The following is an 18,881-nucleotide window of genomic DNA, read 5'->3' on the forward strand; positions in this document are numbered from 1 at the left end:
AGTGCAAATAGGAATCTCATAGAGCCTGCCGCATCTTGTACAGCACGTGTAATCATCGGGAACGATCGTCACCATATTGAGTTTGCTGTTTTGCCTGAGTGTGCTCATCAGTTAATACTTGGATGGGACTTCCTTTCATCAGCCTCTGCGGTTATAACCTGTCACCAACCGGCCATTCGCCTTTCCAACACAGAGCCTTCCCCTGCACCGAACTCACGACAGCAGCTCTTAACCTTGCGCACGGACTATGTTTTACCACCCGGTGAGGAGCAAGTTCTTGTAGTGTCCTCCAGCAGCATTTTCGAAGGTGATGTAGTAGCGTCTCCTTCAAGCCGCTTGCTTTCCCGGGGAATCGCTCTGTCAGCATGCCTCGTCCGTTTTTCCCAAGGATCTGCAGCTCTGGCCGCTCTGAACACCACCCGAGAGCCGATTTTACTACGTCAAGGCATGACCGTCGCTTCTGTGATTTATAAAGAGCCTGTCTCAGTCCTCTCCAGTGCAGTACTTTCCTCGCGAAAGTGTGACTTTGCTTCTTCGGCTGGTATGTCCAGTATCGCTGCAACTATCAGCCCCGACCTTACGACGAAGCAAACGGAACAGCTGCTCACGATACTCGCGAAGCATGTTGCATCCTTTGACGTGAGTTCCAGCACTCTCAAACGGACGACTGTGGCTGCCCATCGAATTGAGACGGAAGGCTCGGCGATTGTGCGCCGGCGACCATACCGCGTGTCGTCCCATGAAAGGAAAATTATTGAGGAGCAGGTCGCTGAAATGCTCAAGCGCGACGTTATCCGCCCATCGTCGAGATCGTGGTCATCGCCGGTAGTGTTAGTCGAGAAGGAGGATGGGTCCGTTCGCTTTTGTGTCGACTACCGGGCGCTGAATAAAATCACTCGGAAAGATGTTTATCCGATGCCTCGCATCGACGACGCTCTGGATAGTCTCCAAGGAGCGGAATACTTCTCGAGCCTCGACTTGCGTTCGGGGTATTGGCAGATCCCAATGCAAGAAAATGACAAAGAGAAGACGACCTTTGCCACCCCAGACGGGCTTTTTGAGTTCAACGTGATGCCATTTGGGCTTTGTAATGCGCCTGCAACGTTTGAACGAATGATTGACACCGTACTTCGTGGCCTTAAATGGAAAACTTGCCTGTGCTACCTGGACGACATCATTGTTTTCTCATCTACATTTGAACAACACTTACAACGTCTGGACGAAGTACTCAGCTGTCTTTCAAATGCGGGACTGCAGATCAACACAAAGAAATGCACTTTCGCCAGCAAATCTATTAAAGTATTAGGACACGTCGTAAGCAAGAACGGCATACAACCTGACCCAGAGAAGATTTCGGCCGTTTTAAATTTTCCCCGTCCGCAACAGCAGAAAGACCTCCGCAGTTTTCTCGGACTCGGATCATACTTCCGCAGATTTATCCAAAATTTCGCAACAGTTGCTTCGCCTCTACATAACCTTCTCCGTCCTGGCATACCTTTCGTTTGGACACAAGACTGTGAACGGGCTTTTCAGGCGCTCAAAGACGCCCTCACATCGCGCCCCGTGCTTTGCCATTTTAATGACAGCGCTCCAACGATACTGCACACAGACGCCAGTGGGAAAGGCATCGGTGCCGTCTTACTACAAGTGGATGCTCAGCAGAAGGAGCGCGTGGTCGCCTATGCCAGTCGTTCACTTACGGCGGCAGAACAAAACTACAGCATAACAGAGCAGGAATGCCTCGCCGTTGTTTGGGCAATCCAAAAATTCCGCCCTTATCTATACGGCCGGCATTTCACTGTCGTTACCGACCACCACGCGTTGTGCTGGCTGTCGACACTCAAGAACCTTTCCGGACGCCTTGGCCGTTGGGTTCTTCGTCTACAGCAGTACAATTTTTCCGTTACATACAAGTCCGGGAAGAAGCATTTGGATGCAGACGCCCTTTCACGTTGTCCGTTGTCCAAATCGCCAGCCCCTGCCTCCGCATCGACCCAGCCTGCTCTGCCCATCGCACCCATTCCTCATGCCATGGCTTCGGACACAGTCAACCTATCCGCCCTGCAACGTGCCGATAGTTACTGTCGTCGAATAATAGAGAGAATTGAAGGCTCCGCACGACCACCAAACAGCTGCCTACGCCGACAGCTGAGGAACTTTAAAATTGTGAATGGGGCCCTCTGCCGCTACAGCCACCATCCTGCAGGCAGTAGATGGGTAACTGTTTTACCTCGGAAGCTCAGGGCAGTCATCTTAGAGGCGTTCCACGATGACGCGTCGGCTGGACACCTAGGGTTCGACAAAACGTATGACCGAATCCGCAGTCGTTTCTATTGGCCGGGGATGTCGACTAGCGTGGCAAAATACGTTTCATCTTGTGACAAATGCCAGCACAGGAAACGCACTACATCTCCCCCTGTTGGTCCGCCTTCGTCGTTTGATACAGTGGGCATTGATCTGTATGGACCACTTCCGCGAACACCTGCCGGCTATCGCTGGATTGTGACGGCAGTAGACCATTTGACGCGGTACGCAGAAACATCACCTCTGCGATCGGGATGCGCTCAGGAAATTGCAGATTTTGTGCTGCAAAATATCATCTTGCGCCACGGTGCCCCTCGAATCCTTTTGAGCGACCGTGGCAGAGCCTTCCTATCCCAAATTGTGGCTGAAGTCCTTCGAGCTGCCAATACTGTGCATAAAACTACCACGGGGTACCATCCTCAAACCAACGGCATCACCGAACGTTTTCATCGAACTCTGTCCGACATGCTGTCCATGTATATCAAGCCGGACCACAGCAACTGGGATCAAATTCTTCCTTTTGTAACGTTCGCCTACAATACGGCCATCCAGCGCACCACAGGCTACTCCCCTTTCTTCCTGGTTTTTGGACGCGCCCCATCCTTCATCATTGATACCAATTTCTTTGCCGCACCGGACTCTCCTGCCGGTCCGTTTTCTGACGTGTTTGTCTCTCACCTCAACCACTGTCGCCATCTAGCTCGCCTTCACACTGAAGCCGCCCAGCAAGAACGGAAAACTCAGTACGATTCAACTCACCAATTCGTTCACTTCCGCCCTGGGGAAGAAGTATTACTTTGGACGCCCGGACGCTCTCCCGGCCTATGCGAAAAGTTTTTGCATCGATATTTTGGTCCGTACATTGTGCTTGAGCAGACATCTCCTGTGAATTATCGGGTGTCTCCGGCAGCTTCCCCCACTGACCGCCGAGGGCGAGGAACTGAAATAGTCCACGTCTCCCGCATGAAACGATACAACCAGCGCACACCGTAACTCACTGCGACCAGGAGGTCGCTTCCAGTCGAGGGGGGAAATAGTGTGGGCGTGGGTGAGTGCATTCAACGTTAATGAGCACTTGCTTCTCTGTAGGACCCTTATATATGCTGTGGCCAATCGCCGTGAGTTGGTAGGGCCAATCTCTCATCTGTGCATACCCATTATAATCATCATCTGTAGATAATCATCGTCACGAGTGGCTGGTTCTGTCGAGTCACCGACGGGCGGATTAAAACCCAGACTGCTTGTACTGCTGCCGACTTGTGTGGGGTCTTCCCTCGCCTTACAATATATTATATATATATATATATATATATATATATATATATATATATATATATATATATATATATATATATATATATATACATACATATTATAAGGTAATTAGAGAGAGACAAACGAGAAAGACATTAAAAATAAGGATAAAAGTTTACTGACGCAGTCTTTCGCCGTCTTCACCGAAGCGACGACATCGATGGGGAGGACTGGCTCTTGTTACGTATTCGGCGGCTGGACGACCGACGGGTGCCGAGGAACAGACGACGCAAGCAGTGCCAGGAAGACAATCCCGTTTATTCACTCAGCGACGCGCTTTTTGTGCGCTGTCGAACCAATCAGAGGGTGGCAAAAACAAACAAAAAAGAGGAGCTGATATCGCGGCAAGCAGGCAGGCTTATCAGAGAGCCAGACGAAAGAGCATGGCAGGCTCAGCGAATGTTACAACTCGGCCAAAGCTACCCATGCAGGAAGGCGTTCAAGAGGATGACGCTTCTTGAGCAACTGAAGGTAGGAATAGGTAGCCAACATTCGAGGCAAGTTTGTCCCACCCAGCACAGCGCTGACTGCACGTTTCGAACGTTCACAATGTCCTTGTGCTTGGCATGGGTGAAAACGCCGGGGTGCATGGCGGCACATGCGGACACGTTGAGGTAGGCACCCGCACACTGGACGAAGATGGCACTTTGCGTCCTCAGGCACCAACAACAAGCCCGCAGAGTGTCTGGGGCTCCGAGGAGGAGCCGACGATGAGAACGGGCTTTGGTCGCTGATTGCCGCTTGGATGCCGCGCATGTAGCGAGAAGGTACTGGCAGTAGACACCTGGCGCAGGGTTGAAGTCGTCAGGTGGCACGAGAGGATCTGAAATAGCGTAGTGAACAAGCGGCAGGAGCGCAGTAACTACGTCAGGAGCAACCTGACGCCCAAGCTTGGGAAAGCCCGACTGTTGAATTCACTGGGAGCAGATAACACGAGACCAAAACTAGAACGGAAAAGCTTTCGCCGGAATGCATGCACACACACCATAGGAGGGAGAGAGAGAAAAAAAAGAAACACTAGGGAGTGCGGCTGAGGCAGTCAGCATTTGCATGGTGTTTGCCTTTCTTGTGCCGCACTGTGAAATCAAATTGTTGGAGTGCGAGGCTCCACCTCATCAAGCGGCCATTTTTGTTTGACATTGGGTTCAGCCACACCAAAGGGGAGTGATCGGTTTCGAAAACAAAGGAAGACCCTTTCAGATAACACGACAGCTTTTCGAGGGCCCACACCAAGCATGCGCATTCTTTTTCCGTTGCGCTGTATGCCTGCTCACGAGACGTGAGCTTTCTACTGGCGTAGATAACAGGGTGTTCCTCGCCTTTTTTTGTTCACTTGACTTAGAACGACGCCCATCCCGCGATCACTGGCGTCACACTGAACTAGGAAAGGGAGGGAATAATCTGGTGCCGCGAGAACCGGTTGACTGACAAGAATATTTTTAATCTCGGCAAATGCCGCCTTTCGAGCCGTATCCCAACGCACTATAGTTGGTTCGGTCTTGCGGAGAGCGTCTGTGAGGGGACTAGCGATGTTTGCGAAGTTTGGAATGTAGCTTCTGTAGTATTCAGCTACACCCAAAAATGAACGCAAGTCGGTCTTTGTTTTCGGCAAAGGAAACCTGGTGATCGCCTCAACTTTTACTTCGGAAGGACGTCGCTTCCCTTGGCCAACAACATGCCCCAAGTAGTGGACGTGGGTGTTCGCAAGACGACATTTAGTCATTTTAAGAGTCAAGCCTGCTTTACGTAGTCGAAGGAAAACCTCCTGTAGATGTTCCAAATGCTGTTGCCAAGTGCTCGAGAATACCGCGATATCATCAAGGTAGGGAACAGCGAATGACTGTGCCTGCGAGCACCTGATTCATGAGTTTTGAAAATACAAACGGTGCGTTCATGAGACCAAAAGTCAGCACAAGAGGGCGATATGTGCCCGTCGGAGTCATGAAAGTGGCTAGCTGGCTGGCGTTTTCCGTGAGTGGCACTTGCCAGAAGCCGCGGACTAGATCCAACGTGGAAACATACTGTGCCGCGGAAACTTTTTCGATCAAAGCTTCGACATTAGGAATGGGAAACAACTTGGTCTTTGTAATCGCATTCAATTTTCGATAATCAATGCAGGGTCGGGTTCCTTGCCAGGGCTTTCTACGATAAACATCGGTGACACGTATTCGCTCTCCCCTGGCACGATTAAACCCAGTGTCAACATGTTTTGAACGCAATGGTTCAACAGCTTCTCATGACGGGGTGAAAATCTGTGCATCCTGGTTCGGAAGGGTTGGTCAGATGTCAACTCAATGTCGTGTTCGAGAAGGTTTTTTCTGCCGGGGTGGGGACTGAAAAAGTCGCTGAAGTTCTGGATAAGCATTTTCAACTGCTTCCTTTGTTCGACTGTCAAAGAAGCTTGTGTAGCTACAGACTCAAATATGTCTTCAGTTGACGGGGAAGAACAAGGGGTCGGCACTTGCGGGACTGGAACATTTATCTCCTCTGGTTCGTTTAAGACGATGCTCAGCGTCTCCGTGCGTTCGATAAACGGCTTCATAAGATTGCAGTGGTAGAGTGTCACATCATTGCGTTTGCCGGGCGTCGTGACCAAATAAGTGGTGTCGGAGAGCTTTTGTTTAACCGTGACAGGCCCATCCCATGCTACTTCCAGTTTGTTTGCCTTTGACGACTTCAGAATGAGCACTTTGTCGCCTTCCTTGAAGGTTCGTGCACGTGCGGATCTGTCGTAGTACACTTTTGCGCGTTTTTGAGCTTCAGCCATGTTGATCTGCGCTAATTCCTGCGATTCACGTAGGCGCTTCAACAACGTCAGCACGTACTCGACCACCGATTTGTCCACAAATTTGTCCTCCCACTTTTCCTTCAACAACGTTAGAGGGGAACGAAGCGCTCGGCCGTAAACGAGTTCCGCCGGCGTGAATCCAGTCGCTTCGTGAGTGACGGTGCGCAGAGCAAAGAGCATCGCGGGAATAGCCGCGTCCCATTCGGTGCCCTTCTCGAAGCAAAGCGCGCGCAGAATTCGCTTCATTGCCGAATGAAGTTTTTCGACCGAATTGCTCTGCGGATGGTAGACAGAGCTGTGGTGAATGGATATGCCGCACTTCTGCAAGAATGTCGTGGTAAGCGCGCTTGTGAAAACAGATCCTTGGTCGCATTGGATTTCTCTGGGGAATCCAATTCTGGCAAATACAGCGAGTAGCGCATTGACAACTGCTGTGGAGCTCAATTCCGGCAACACCACTGCTTCGGGAAACTTCGTCGCAGGGCAAATGAGCGTAAGCAAGTACCTGTTGCCTGCAGCTGTTACAGGTAAAGGGCCTACAATGTCGATTACTAATCTGCGAAAAGGTTCGCCAATCAAAGGTACTTCGACCAAAGGCGCCTTGAGTCGTTCGTTTGGCCGTCCCGTCCTTTGGCAAACGCTGCAGGAACGCACCCAGTTCTCAGAGTCCTTGAAGCACATCGGCCAGTAGTAGTCATTCAGCAGCCTGCTCTTGGTCTTGTTTATTCCTAAATGACCTGCCCAGCTGTCGCTGTGAACCAAACCCAGCAGCGCAACACGATACTTTTGGGGGACTACAAGCTGCTCGAAGCATCGGCCTTTTTTGTTCTTGAATTTTCTGTACAAGAGGCCGTCATTGACAATGAACGACACTGGTCCTTTTTGTTTCCGCCTTGATCTTTCCCAGCACGTCTGCAGTGTCTCGTCGTTTGCCTGCTCTATCTTGAGAGCGCTTTTGTCAACCTTGGCCAGAAGCTGAAAATTTTCACTGACTGGGCTTATCGATTCGCCTCCGGACGCGGAAGCGACGGGAGTGGTGTTATCAGTGCTTTCAGTGGCTGGCGTGGCTGGGGTGGTTTCGCTCGTTGGAGCAGCTTGCGACGGAGCACTGTTGGCACTGTCATCTGCAATTTCGGCGGCACGAGTAGCGCAGGCTGTGTGAGCTCTCGTGTGGGACCTGGTGACTACCATCACGGGGTTCGCATTAAGTTCCATTCGTGCATTTTGCAAGTCCCTCATCGATCTGTTAGAAAAAATGTACGGGATTTTTCGAGGGAGCTTGTCCGAAACAGCCGCTTCAGTTTGCAATTTCCCGAAAGGGCCTTGCATTTCAATTCTCGCTACCGGCAAGCACTTCGTGTCGGGCTCTAGTGCCTGACGCACCCACACACACGATCCTGTGAAGTGCTCGGGCTTAACAAATGACGGGTGGACGATATCAAATGTTGCTCCTGTATCACGCAGAACCTTGCAACTGATGCCGTTCACCGCCATGTCATACGTGTAGGGCAGGAGCAAATCGCTGTCCTCTGTTAGCAAATTAGCAGACACATGTGGCTGCCTGCAGCCTGCTGCGATGTGGCCTGGTTGATGGCATTTATAACAGGTCAACGGCCGTTTTTCTTCAAACTTGGAACTCTTCGGTTCGCTCGGGTTGACCGTGTGCGCTTGGGCGGAAACGTTGTCGGGTTTCCCTTGGTTGCTTTCTCTCACTCCTTTCTGAAATTTCTTGAAAGCTCCCGACGGTTTCTTTCGCAGGTCTTCCGAACTTTCCATCCTACGGGAACAGTACTCGTCAGCCAGACTAGTTGCCATTTGCAACGTTTCGACGTTTGGCTTGTCCTGAATCCACAGGCGCATTTGCTCCGGAATCGATGCATAAAATTGCTCCAGCGCAATCAGTTCAATCACACGTTGCTTGTCCTCGTATGCGTTGGCGCTTTTAAGCCATTCTTCTAACAAGCTCATGGATTTGTAGCCGAACTCGGAGTACGACTCCCCTTGACTACGCCTTGTGTTACGATACTTCATCCTCAGGGCTTCTGTAGACAAGCTGTACCTTTTCCTGAGCTGAAGCTTCACTTTTTCATAATCACTTGCATCTTCATCTGTCATCCTCGCGACTATGTCGGCCGCTTCGTTGGGAAGCAATGTCAACAGGCGTTGCGACCAGGTCTCTTTACCAAGTGCTGCCCTACTACACGTTCTCTCGAAGTTGACGAGATACTAAGTAATGTCACTGCCAGCCTTGAAAGGTTGCATGTATCCGCGCATGTCCAAGCTATCATTGCGTTCAAGGTTCTGCAGTTGCATCTCTTTCAGCTTCAGTTCTACCTCTCGCTCTTTCAATTGCAGGGAGACTGCCTTCCAACATTCCTCTACTTCGTCATCTTTCGCTCCGCATTTGGATATTGCCTCGATAATTTCAGGCTTACGCATCGACTTCTGCACTGTGATGCCTAACTCTTCAGCGAGCAACACAAGGTTGGGTTTCGTTAGCGACGTGAGAATCATGACTGCAGATAACAAAAGTGTCACACTTACACGTACTACTTAAATCTAGCAAAGTCAAAAATCCTCTGCTACCAAGAAAACGTCGTTAATGCTCCCAATGAAGTCAAACAAGCCGTGCTCTCACCAAACGGACGCCAAGGGCCGCCGCCGACGCACGCTCCATACCGCCGCCACCGCTGCCACCAGCTGTTACGTATTCGGCGGCTGGACGACCGACGGGTGCCGAGGAACAGACGACGCAAGCAGTGCCAGGAAGACAATCCCGTTTATTCACTCAGCGACGCGCTTTTTGTGCGCTATCGAACCAATCAGAGGGTGGCAAAAACAAACAAAAAAGAGGAGCTGATATCGAGGCAAGCAGGCAGGCTTATCAGAGAGCCAGACGAAAGAGCATGGCAGGCTCAGCGAATGTTACACTCTGAACATACGAAAGGGTGAGCACCCACAACTGCTGGGATGACGTTACCAAACTCAACAACGTCTTTTTTTTTCCCTAGACGACTTAGCTGAGTCGTGCTTTCGTAACCGTGAGACCAAGATGCAGACTTGGTCTGCCTTTAAGACGAGGTTCCTGGAAGCATTCGGTCGCTCCCAACAGAACAATGAAACATACACGAGTTACATCGACGAGATCGTAGACCTTTGCAAGTGAGTTGACTCGCGATGCCGGAGAATGGCGAGACCAGGCATGTTCTCAGCGGGATAGAAGATTTCGCCTTTCAGGTGCTGCTAATCAAGAACCCGCAGACTGGACGAAGTCAGTCATTGGTACCTGAGCTATGGTGAAATGCGCAAGCAGCGTGTCGTCACATGGCAGCGCACGTCGCCCAAGGCGAGTGTTCTACGGGATGCCTGTCATCGCTGACGATGCATACTAACCTTTCTTTTCTTCCGCCGCACATGGAGGAGTTCGTGCGCGCATAAATTGGGCGGCAGCTGGCTGTGGTTCACAGTGCTCGTGAGCCACACAGGCTCATAAGCACAGGCCCGTTGCCTCCAACTGTGCGCCGCGTAATACGGGAGCAAGTCGCCGAGGCGCTTCCTACAGTTCGTCAAGCGACACTTGTGCCGCCCTCGTGGAAGCGTCCATCCCACCACCAGTGGCGCCACCATTCGATCCATAAGTGGCACTTCCCCTCGAAACACAGGTAGCAGCGCCCCTTGCACCATCAGTGGCAGTGGGGGCGCCCCCTACTTACGCTCGGCTAAAACCTCAACCGCTGAATTTCTGGCGCACACCCGACAACTGCTCTATCTGTTACGTGTACTAGAGAAGTCCATCGAGTGCCTGCTGCGGACGTTTCATCGAGAAACACAACGTATTACGCCCATGGAGACGGCTCAGAGATCGAATTCGTACTCTGCTGACCAACAGCCCTTTCAAACCCGTCGCTGCGCTTGCCGGCGTCGCCGTTCGCCGTCCGCCGTGCGTCTCCGCAAGAATCCGAGTGCTTACCTTCTCTGTCACGCGCCAATCTTATAGACGTCCCTGCTGAATGTGTCGCCGCCCTGGCGCTTATTGATACAGGAGCCGCTGTGCTGCCTTTTTCTGCGCTCGTTTTCCTTACGCTGTGTGAGTGTTGAGTCTCTACCGATGTTGAGTGTTGAGTGTCTACGCCGCTAATAATGTAATGTAAAGAACGCCTTTCTCGGGGCTTACCCTTTCGACTGCAGGGGCTCAAGAGATTAAACCGTTGGCCATGTGTACCGCTCGTGTTCTCACCCAAGACATCACATACGTCATTGAATTCATGGTCCTTCCGTCATGTTACCACAACATCGTCCTCGGGTGGGACTTCCTATCCCGACATCACGCCATAATCGATTGCGCATGTTTGCAAGTTTAACTTCTACCGCTGTACGAGCTGCCGCCGAATGAACTGTTGACCAAGTTAACTTTTTCCGAAGATGCCGATATGCCCCTGAGTTCTTCTATCCTAGTGCCTGTTTCATGCAATCGCGGCCAACATGACCGTGTTTTCACGCCTTCCAGGTCCTTCCTTTCGCGCGAATTTCTGACCTCTGCTGTCATTTCTGACCTCTGTGACCCATCTTCTTGCCCCAATATCTTTTTCTATGTCTGGAGTGCGCGGAAGCAGTTGATCCCTCTCGCGTGCACGCTGTGCCAGACAAAGCATCCCTCCTGTCTGTTAGCGCACTTGTCCCACGCATGCGTCCAACCAGGCTAAGATCGTGCAGTTCATTGTCAGAGACCTTAACTTAATGCAACGCGACAAGCTCATCGCCCTCCTTCAGACTTTCCGCGACTCATCTGATTACGCACAAATCACGTTGGAATGCACGTCAATCGTTTCACATGAAATAGACACCGGCTCCCACGCCCCACTTCGGCAAAGACCATACCGCATGTCACCTGCGGAGCACGGCGTGATAGAGGAGCAAGTGCCTGATATGCTTACCCGTAACGTCATCCGCCTCTCTACAATTCCGTGGGGGTCTCGCGTGGTTCTGGTAAAAAAAAAAGATCGGTCTATTGGGTTCTGCGTGGATTATCACCGTCTGAATAAGATTACTCGCAAAGATGTTTATCCGCTACTCCGTATCGACGACGCTCTCGACCGCCTTCAAATGCCGAGTTGTTCTCCTCCGTGGACCTGCAGTCTGGTTACTGGCAAGTGCCCATGGCTGATGTCGATCGCTCTAAAACAGCGTTTGTTACATCTGCCGGGCTTTGTTAATTTAACGCGATGCCGTTCGGGCTTTGCATTGCGCCAGCCACTTTAGAACGAATGATGGACAGTGTTTTACGTGACCACAAGCGGGAAACATGTCTTTGTTATTTGGATGACGTTGGTTGTGTTTTCGCCAGATTCCGACACGCACCTTGAGCTGTTTCACGTAAGCAGGCCTGCAACTGAATCTGAAAAAGTGCCACTTCGCTGCTCGCAAGCTAGGCCATGCAGTTTCCAAAGACGTCATCCTTCCAGGCTCGGAGAAGCTGCGTGAAGTGGCAGTTTCCCAAAACCGACTACTATGAAAGACCTACGAAGCTTTATCGGCTTGTATTCGTGCTTTCGCCGATTCCTCCTACAGTTCGCCACCATCATCGCCCCTGTAACGCAGCTCCGCAGTGGGCACAAAAGTCTCTAGTGGTCGCCTGCTTGTGACACGCATTTTCGACCATACGGCACCTGCTGACGTCGCCACCAATACTGCGCCATTTCGACCCGCATGCGCCTACTGAAGGGCACACTGACGCAAGTGGCGTCGGTCTTGGCGCCGTTATGACTTAGTGGAACGTCGGCTTCCACGAATACGTCGTCGCATACGCCAGCCGCACTCTGACAAATGCGCAGCGGAATATTCCGTCACAGAAAAAGAATGTTTGGCGATCGTTAGGACAGTCAAAAAGTTTCACCCTTACTTTTACGCTCTTCCATTCAACGTCGTCATGGACCACCACGCTCTCTCCTGGTTGTCCTCACTCAAACACCCTTCCGGCAGACTCGGTAGTTGGGCTCTTCTCCTGCAGGAGCGCGATATTGAAGTCGTGTCCGATATTGAAGTCCGGGCGCAGACACACGGATGCTGATGCTTTGTCCAGATCACCTGTCATGTCGCACGATGACGCTTCATATACGACAGATTGTGCCGCGTCATTTCTAGACACCCTTGACATGGCTGCAGAACAGCGTAAAGACCCGTGGATCGCCGCTGTCCGTCAATATATTTCGAGTCCGTCAGCCGTGGCAGTCTCGTGCGCTGCGTCGCAACGCTTCCCACTGCGCCCTTGGGGACCACCTTCTCCCCTGCCAAATAGTACTGCTACAGTTAAATAGTTCTGCTCTCAAGAGCTTGGCGAGACAGAAACTCACAAGTCGGCAAAGTTGCACGGTGTCGAAGGACGTCCGATCTTGCCGTGAGTAATCATCGTCCAGACGTTGGTTGCATGTCTCAAATGTGAGGTCAACGGGTACTCTTGTAAATGGTCAGCAGCTATCGAAGGACACGATCATGCTGTTATCTTCTCGAACAAGTTGACGAAATCGGATCACTTCTAGATGTTTGTGCCTGTCTTGACAACTTGCGGAACTAGAACGCCGTGAACGTGCTGTTACAGGGAAAACAAAGGAAACCTACTAGAATCCCCTGCTGGGTGCATGGCAGTTCCAGGTTTGTGCACCTTTGGCTGCCCGTTATCCCCTGCGCTGAGCCGTTCGCACATTGCAGCTGATAATAAACCGGGTTTATGGCGGGGAGAAGAAGGCCCTTGAAGACCCCTGCGAGGATTTTTGAAGAAATGTCTGCACCGCAGGAGTAGACGTTTTTGGCAGCCACCAGTATCTGGCCTCGTCTTGCAGCAGGCCTTCCACATCTTCCCTCCACGAAGACTGGTCAAGGATAAAGGTAACGTTATCCTTATCTGCCGCTAGGATAGGTACATCCTTGTTAGCCTGTAGAATTCGGATCGTCGAGCGTTCATCGTTTCTAAGAGAGCGCTTGGATGACGCCGTGTTCATGCGAGACAACACACCTATCGCCTTGTTCTGAACTTCGTCCGGGGTGTTTCATTCCAGCATTCGTACTGCCCCTTGGAAGGCACACGCCACCTTCCATGGGTGCGGTGCTTTACCTTCGGCAAAATTCAAGCCCTGACTGATTACCCTGGATTAGGATGGGTTCAGCTTGTATGACGACGGAATCCGTGTTTTGAAGTTCGGTGGGGCCCTGGTGGCTGTTTCCTTTTGAGCAGGGAATGCCTGAATTTTTGGACCTTCAGACTTCCCTAGCATCTCGTGTGGGCATTTAATGATCAGCAACGAAACTGAATGCTTGCAAAGATGTTCGGAGTAATAAATTTCAGCTGTAGTTTGGCAAAAAACAGGTAGGTTTCTGTGCGCGTATCTTTTAACTTGCATTAGTGAATCCGTTACTGCATGAGGTGGCGTTCAGTCTTACCAACAATCTCCAGTCAAAAACACCTTTTCACAGGCTTCTCAGAAGGAAGGAAATTCGGTAACCCGTTTAGACCTGCAATCAAGGCTAAAATGGAACTGCGTGCGGCATACAGCGAGTCTGGCCGAGGTGCTCAGAAAACGACGAATTCCGGTGACGGCCTGTTGTCGTTAGTGATTGCATAGTTTCATGTAGTTGAGGGATTGACGGCGTACCTTCCAGTCAGGAAACATGGTTGGAGTAGGTTACTCGTCACTGAACGAAGTCAAAAATATACAAATGACGTTTCGGGAGCACTACAGCTCCCTTGTTCACACTGAAGCAACCTGCTGGTCGTCCCGCAGTGCTCAGGAGTGTTTCTAGAGATTTTCGCATGATTTGGATTCACATTGCCACCGTTGCTGCTTGGCGTGTTAGGCGTTGTCTCGATAATGAGTGAATCATAGTTTCGGAGGGTCTATACATTATTTTCCGTTGTAATAATCTTTAGCTCGTCCCAGTCAATCTTATGGCCGCTTTTCTTCGCATGCTCGGCGATTGCGTTTGGTGATACGTTTTGCTTTCGTACGTCATTCCGGTGTTCTTTCAGGCGTCTCGAGAAGTCCTTCGTTTCGCCTATGTACGCTAATAAACAGTCGGCGCTGGAAATTTTGTACACATCATCCTTCCATGATGTTGGCAGCAGTGATCATGATGATTGCCTAAATAACAAATCATTTATCGGGAATGGATATTGTCACGTTGCCAAAGACGCCGCAGTTGTCTTCACGAAAAACAAGTTTATTGAAGCGAACTTGGGCTCCCCTAACAACTCAAATAATACACGGGTGGCGAAGCAGCAGTCAGCAAAGTGACGTACACAAGCGAGCGTCGGAGATCGAATGCCGCGGCGTCTGCTCTGCAGGCTTTTATCTTTCGGCGCTAGTGTTTCTGGAACCGTCGATTCACATCCAGAACATTGTAGATCACAGAAGATTATTGTGGACTAGTGACGTTAAGGCGAAACAGTCTGCTTATCTTAATGTGATAGCCATGCGGCAAGAAAGTAAAGAATGAAAGACGCGCTTCGCTTGGAACGCAGATAACACAGCCGGGCGTGGCCCGGCAGTAAAAACAAACAATAAATAAACAAACCCATACCTGGTTCGCGGCAATATCTACAAGTTCTTACTTATCCCTAGGAAATATTTCGTGGATCGTTTTTTTGTAAGATTTGTCTGACGACTGAAAATAATTTCTCGCCACGTCAACCTAATCAATACGACATTCTATAGTGAAATCACTTTTCGAATTTGTGGCCTACTTATATTTATCAGAAAGATCTCCCGTTCGGAGGGCATAAAAGAGAAATCAAAGTTTGGCAAAGTTGCAATCATAAATATATGTATTCGCAGAGCGTACAAACCTCCGATAGTTGAAACAATAGTGATGCCCAACAAAACAGCAATAGATGCATAGAGATTCCAACGCAGCGATTCTTGGATAAAGAGTGCACCAGCGTATAGGTCTGCCTGCACAGAAAGAAAAAAACGAAAAGGCAAGAGATAAAACAGCGAGGCAATGTGGATATCACCGTGTGTTACACACACACAGCGGAATCAGTTCTTGCATTGTTTCAACAGCTTCGACCCTCGAAGGACATAATGTTCAATAAATAAATAAATATTCATCACTTATTTCAATAATTCGTTGATACATTCATTAATAATAGTGTTAGCTGACGAGTGGGCCGTTGCAGGGCGGAGACACTAAAATTCAGACAGCAAACTGCAACGGACGGGACAAGGAAGAAGAGCACGACAGCACTTCGTCCAGTTGTTCTTCCTCCTACCGTCCTCTGTGCTGTTCTGCTGTCTGAATAGTACCAACCAGCCCAAATTTTTACTTTGTTAAAACACTAAAATTATTCACGTACGTTGCGAAGGTCATTGAAATACATCTGGGTGTTGTTTCCAGCAGCAGATATATACATTAAAAAGTGGCAGATGATATTTACGTTTAGCTCTTAAAATTTGCGACGCAATAGCGGTACCTCGACGCCTAGGGAGCGTTTCGGAACGAAGTGGCTGCATTTTTCTGCATCACTAATAGTAAAGGTAAACAACCTTAGTTGATTTCTCTGTCATGGGAATCAGGTAAACACGAAAGTGAAATGTGCAGCGATATCTGAAGCTGAGCATAATTTCCGGGTCGGCGGCTGTCTTGTGGGTGTGCTTGGCGAGCGGCGTCCTACTGGCGGGTCCATTCGGCAAAGGTGTACTGCCGTCATTTCCGTGAAAGATATGGCGTCAGCGAAATCTAGGCGTATACCGGCATAAAACACTTTCGTGTTAAAATATGAAACCCGAAAAAGAACAACCATAAATATAGCGTACTGTTTAGTACTAAAGGTTGCTTCCCCGAAAGAAGACCCTGTGTGCAAAGGTGCACCCTTTACAGGCCGCTTGCATCGTTGTACTGGCGTCACTTCCGTGGCGGATATGACGTCGGTGAAAACTTTGTGCATCTGGGAATTAAACACTTTCGTGTCAATCACTATGGCCCAGCACAGACAGGAGCCCGCTCTGTTTGTGTAGCTTAAAATATCAGCGTGAAACGTTACGGCTGGTGGGTGTTGGTAAGTTCGCGTGAGAAGGAGACAGTATATTAAAGTGTTTATTTTCTAAACTTGTTGCCAGAAGAACGGTTTGGTTTTTTTGCTAGGGCAGGGAGAGACTGAAGACCTTGGTTCTGAAAAAAATAATTTGTGTTTAGGAAAAAAGAGTAAACAAAAGGTAGGGAGCTCGATGGTGGAACATGAAGTATAGATCCGCAGATGCAGCAGCTTCTTCTCTGCACTCTGAATCCGCCGAGGCTGTTCTTGAGTTACCTAGCTGGTAAAGTTGTCTCACAACCCTCGATAGTAGTTAAATATGTGATGTTTGAGTTGTTATGCCCCGAGGATAACTTGTAGATGGCTATGTTGCGTGTGGCAACGTTGCGTGAAAAATCACGGATGTTTCCCGAACATAGCGCAGTTTTCTGTTAATGTTTCATGTTCTCATCGAACATTTTCGCCCAGATAGAGTTGTGGATGCTTGTGTTGGTTGGTCCTCCATAGAGTTTCGATTCTTTGTCATTAAGACTTCTTGTGGCACCGGTGTTCTTAGGGGTATGATTAAAAGTTTTTTGCGTTTTTCGGCGACGGGAGTGTGGTAGTAGTGGTCGCCAGCGGCACGGTGAGTGAGCTCTCGTGCATCTTGGACTTTGCCTCGATATTTTCATACCCTGCTGTCCTGGTGTCGACGTACACATTTTCACTTGCTTCAAAGTGGATGGGAGTATGTTACGAAAGTTACGAAAGCGTTAGGCAACCTACGTGCAGTCAACACTTCAATGCTCGTTGAGATGTTTTCGCTCCTATTCGATATTAAGGATACAGCAACGACGCCTGTTCACTGCATTGACGCGTCATCAGAAACGCCTGGGAGTTGACGCTGCGGGGGAGCTTTGCCTCGGAATCGCCCTGGGAGCAGCTTTCCCGAGCCAATACAAGATAGGCGTTGTTCCAACATCATGGGACTCCCGCATGAACCTCATTTTCTTAATGGAAGAGCTCTGTGTCGACGTCCATCTTCACCGAGACCAGACGATGTCACGTACGCCACCCTGTGCCACCTAGGTCAAGAAGCCCGTCACACCCTCTTTTGTCGTATGAACCAGTCTTGGCAAGATGACAATGAATAAGCTGGATGCCACGTTTTCTGTTTGGCAGTGGAATTGCAGAGGCTTAACCCGCAAGCGCTCTAACCTGAAGTTATTTTCTTCTACAGAACCAAAGCTCGTCTTGCGATAGCATTACAAGAACCCGGACCGCACGTCAAGTTGACGGGTTATCAGGTCTTACAATCCAAGGATAACCCATACACTGCGGAATTGGTCCAACGTAACATTCCCGGGGAACATTTACAATTTGACAGTATGGATATCCCACATTATTTGGGTGTCCTTTACCCGCCAAAACGGAAAGCCTCCTGATTGCATATACTCAGAGAATAAAGAAGCCCACGTGTGCACTCACACAATTCAAGCAACTGTTCCACCTTGCTATTCAGGCTTCACAACCTCATCCTCTACCTATTTTAGGCGATTTCAATGCCCCACACACGGTTTGGGGTTACACACACACTACTCGCAAGGGTCCTCTCCTATGAGAGCTCAACCAGGGTCAGTGTTTTACGATCGAGCCCGATCCCTCTACCCCTCGAAGAGTAAGAAAGACGGTGCAAAAAGATACCTCCCCAAATCATTCCCTCTCGCGCGGAATCACAGACGTTAAATGGCTCTGCACACCGGATACCCTAGGAAGCGGCCATTTTTTAGTACAGCTCCATGTACGACTCCAATCTGAAATTGCCCGCCGTCCCCGCGAACGATTTCTTACAGACTGGGACGCCTTTAAGAAAAACTGCGGTGCACATGTCAGAGCTAACCGAGGTTACTTCTGACACGTATCAGTCATGGGCCAATCAAGTTATCGATTACAAACGCAATGACGACAGTCCCCTGGACCCTGAAACACCTGCGGAAACAGTAGAATCCCACCTGCATCATCTTTGGGAGGACTATCGCAGCATAAAATGTACATGGCGCAAGCAGACACACAACAAATAACTTAAAGTAAGGTTAGCCCCCCTACCTACAATGAAAGAATCGTCAGAGCTCGCCCGAGCACAGTGGAGCCAAGCGTGTGAAGAGATAAGAGGAAACCTCAGCATGAGGCCTACTTGGGCCCTCCCTAAACACATGCTGGAACCCAGTCACTTGCGCACACCTACTAATAATCGACATATAAAAATCATTCAACAATTCCCCGGTGATGATACAGAACTCTTCGAACGGCTTCGTACACTTTACATGGCCCAAAGGAACCCCATAGAGCTCCCGGCATACGCAGGCAGTAGTAATCGGGATCTGGACAGGGAATTGTCTGAAACGAAAGTTAGAGCAGCACTTATGAAGATCCGGCCCGGTTCGGAGCCTGGGCAAGATGTTAACACCAATA

At 49.9% G+C, this 18,881-nt stretch overlaps 1 protein-coding gene and 1 pseudogene across 6 annotated transcripts in view; both read right to left on the reverse strand.

The window, feature by feature from the left end:
* Positions 1-18,881, reverse strand: part of LOC144165167 (sodium/mannose cotransporter SLC5A10-like) — a 349,040-nt gene that overhangs the window by 202,155 nt on the left and 128,004 nt on the right. For 3 of the 5 annotated variants that reach the window (XM_077695277.1, XM_077695276.1, XM_077695274.1), the window contains one exon: positions 15,243-15,348. In XM_077695277.1, the coding sequence (XP_077551403.1) occupies positions 15,243-15,348 (106 nt within the window). Of the gene's footprint in view, positions 1-11,340; positions 11,390-15,242; positions 15,349-18,881 lie in introns of all 5 variants that reach the window. The other 2 variants (XM_077695275.1, XM_077695278.1) reach the window with 1 other exon arrangement.
* On the reverse strand, positions 3,747-10,655 carry LOC144165168 (uncharacterized; annotated as a pseudogene). The gene is made up of 2 exons (XR_013321393.1): positions 9,045-10,655; positions 3,747-4,441 (listed from the first exon to the last, which is right to left on the reverse strand). The product of XR_013321393.1 is annotated as an uncharacterized LOC144165168 (transcript).

This window comes from Haemaphysalis longicornis, unplaced genomic scaffold (genome assembly GCF_048455015.1).
Source record: "Haemaphysalis longicornis isolate Haplotype H1 unplaced genomic scaffold, Haemaphysalis longicornis Haplotype H1 scaffold_14, whole genome shotgun sequence".
Taxonomy (NCBI): domain Eukaryota; kingdom Metazoa; phylum Arthropoda; class Arachnida; order Ixodida; family Ixodidae; genus Haemaphysalis; species Haemaphysalis longicornis.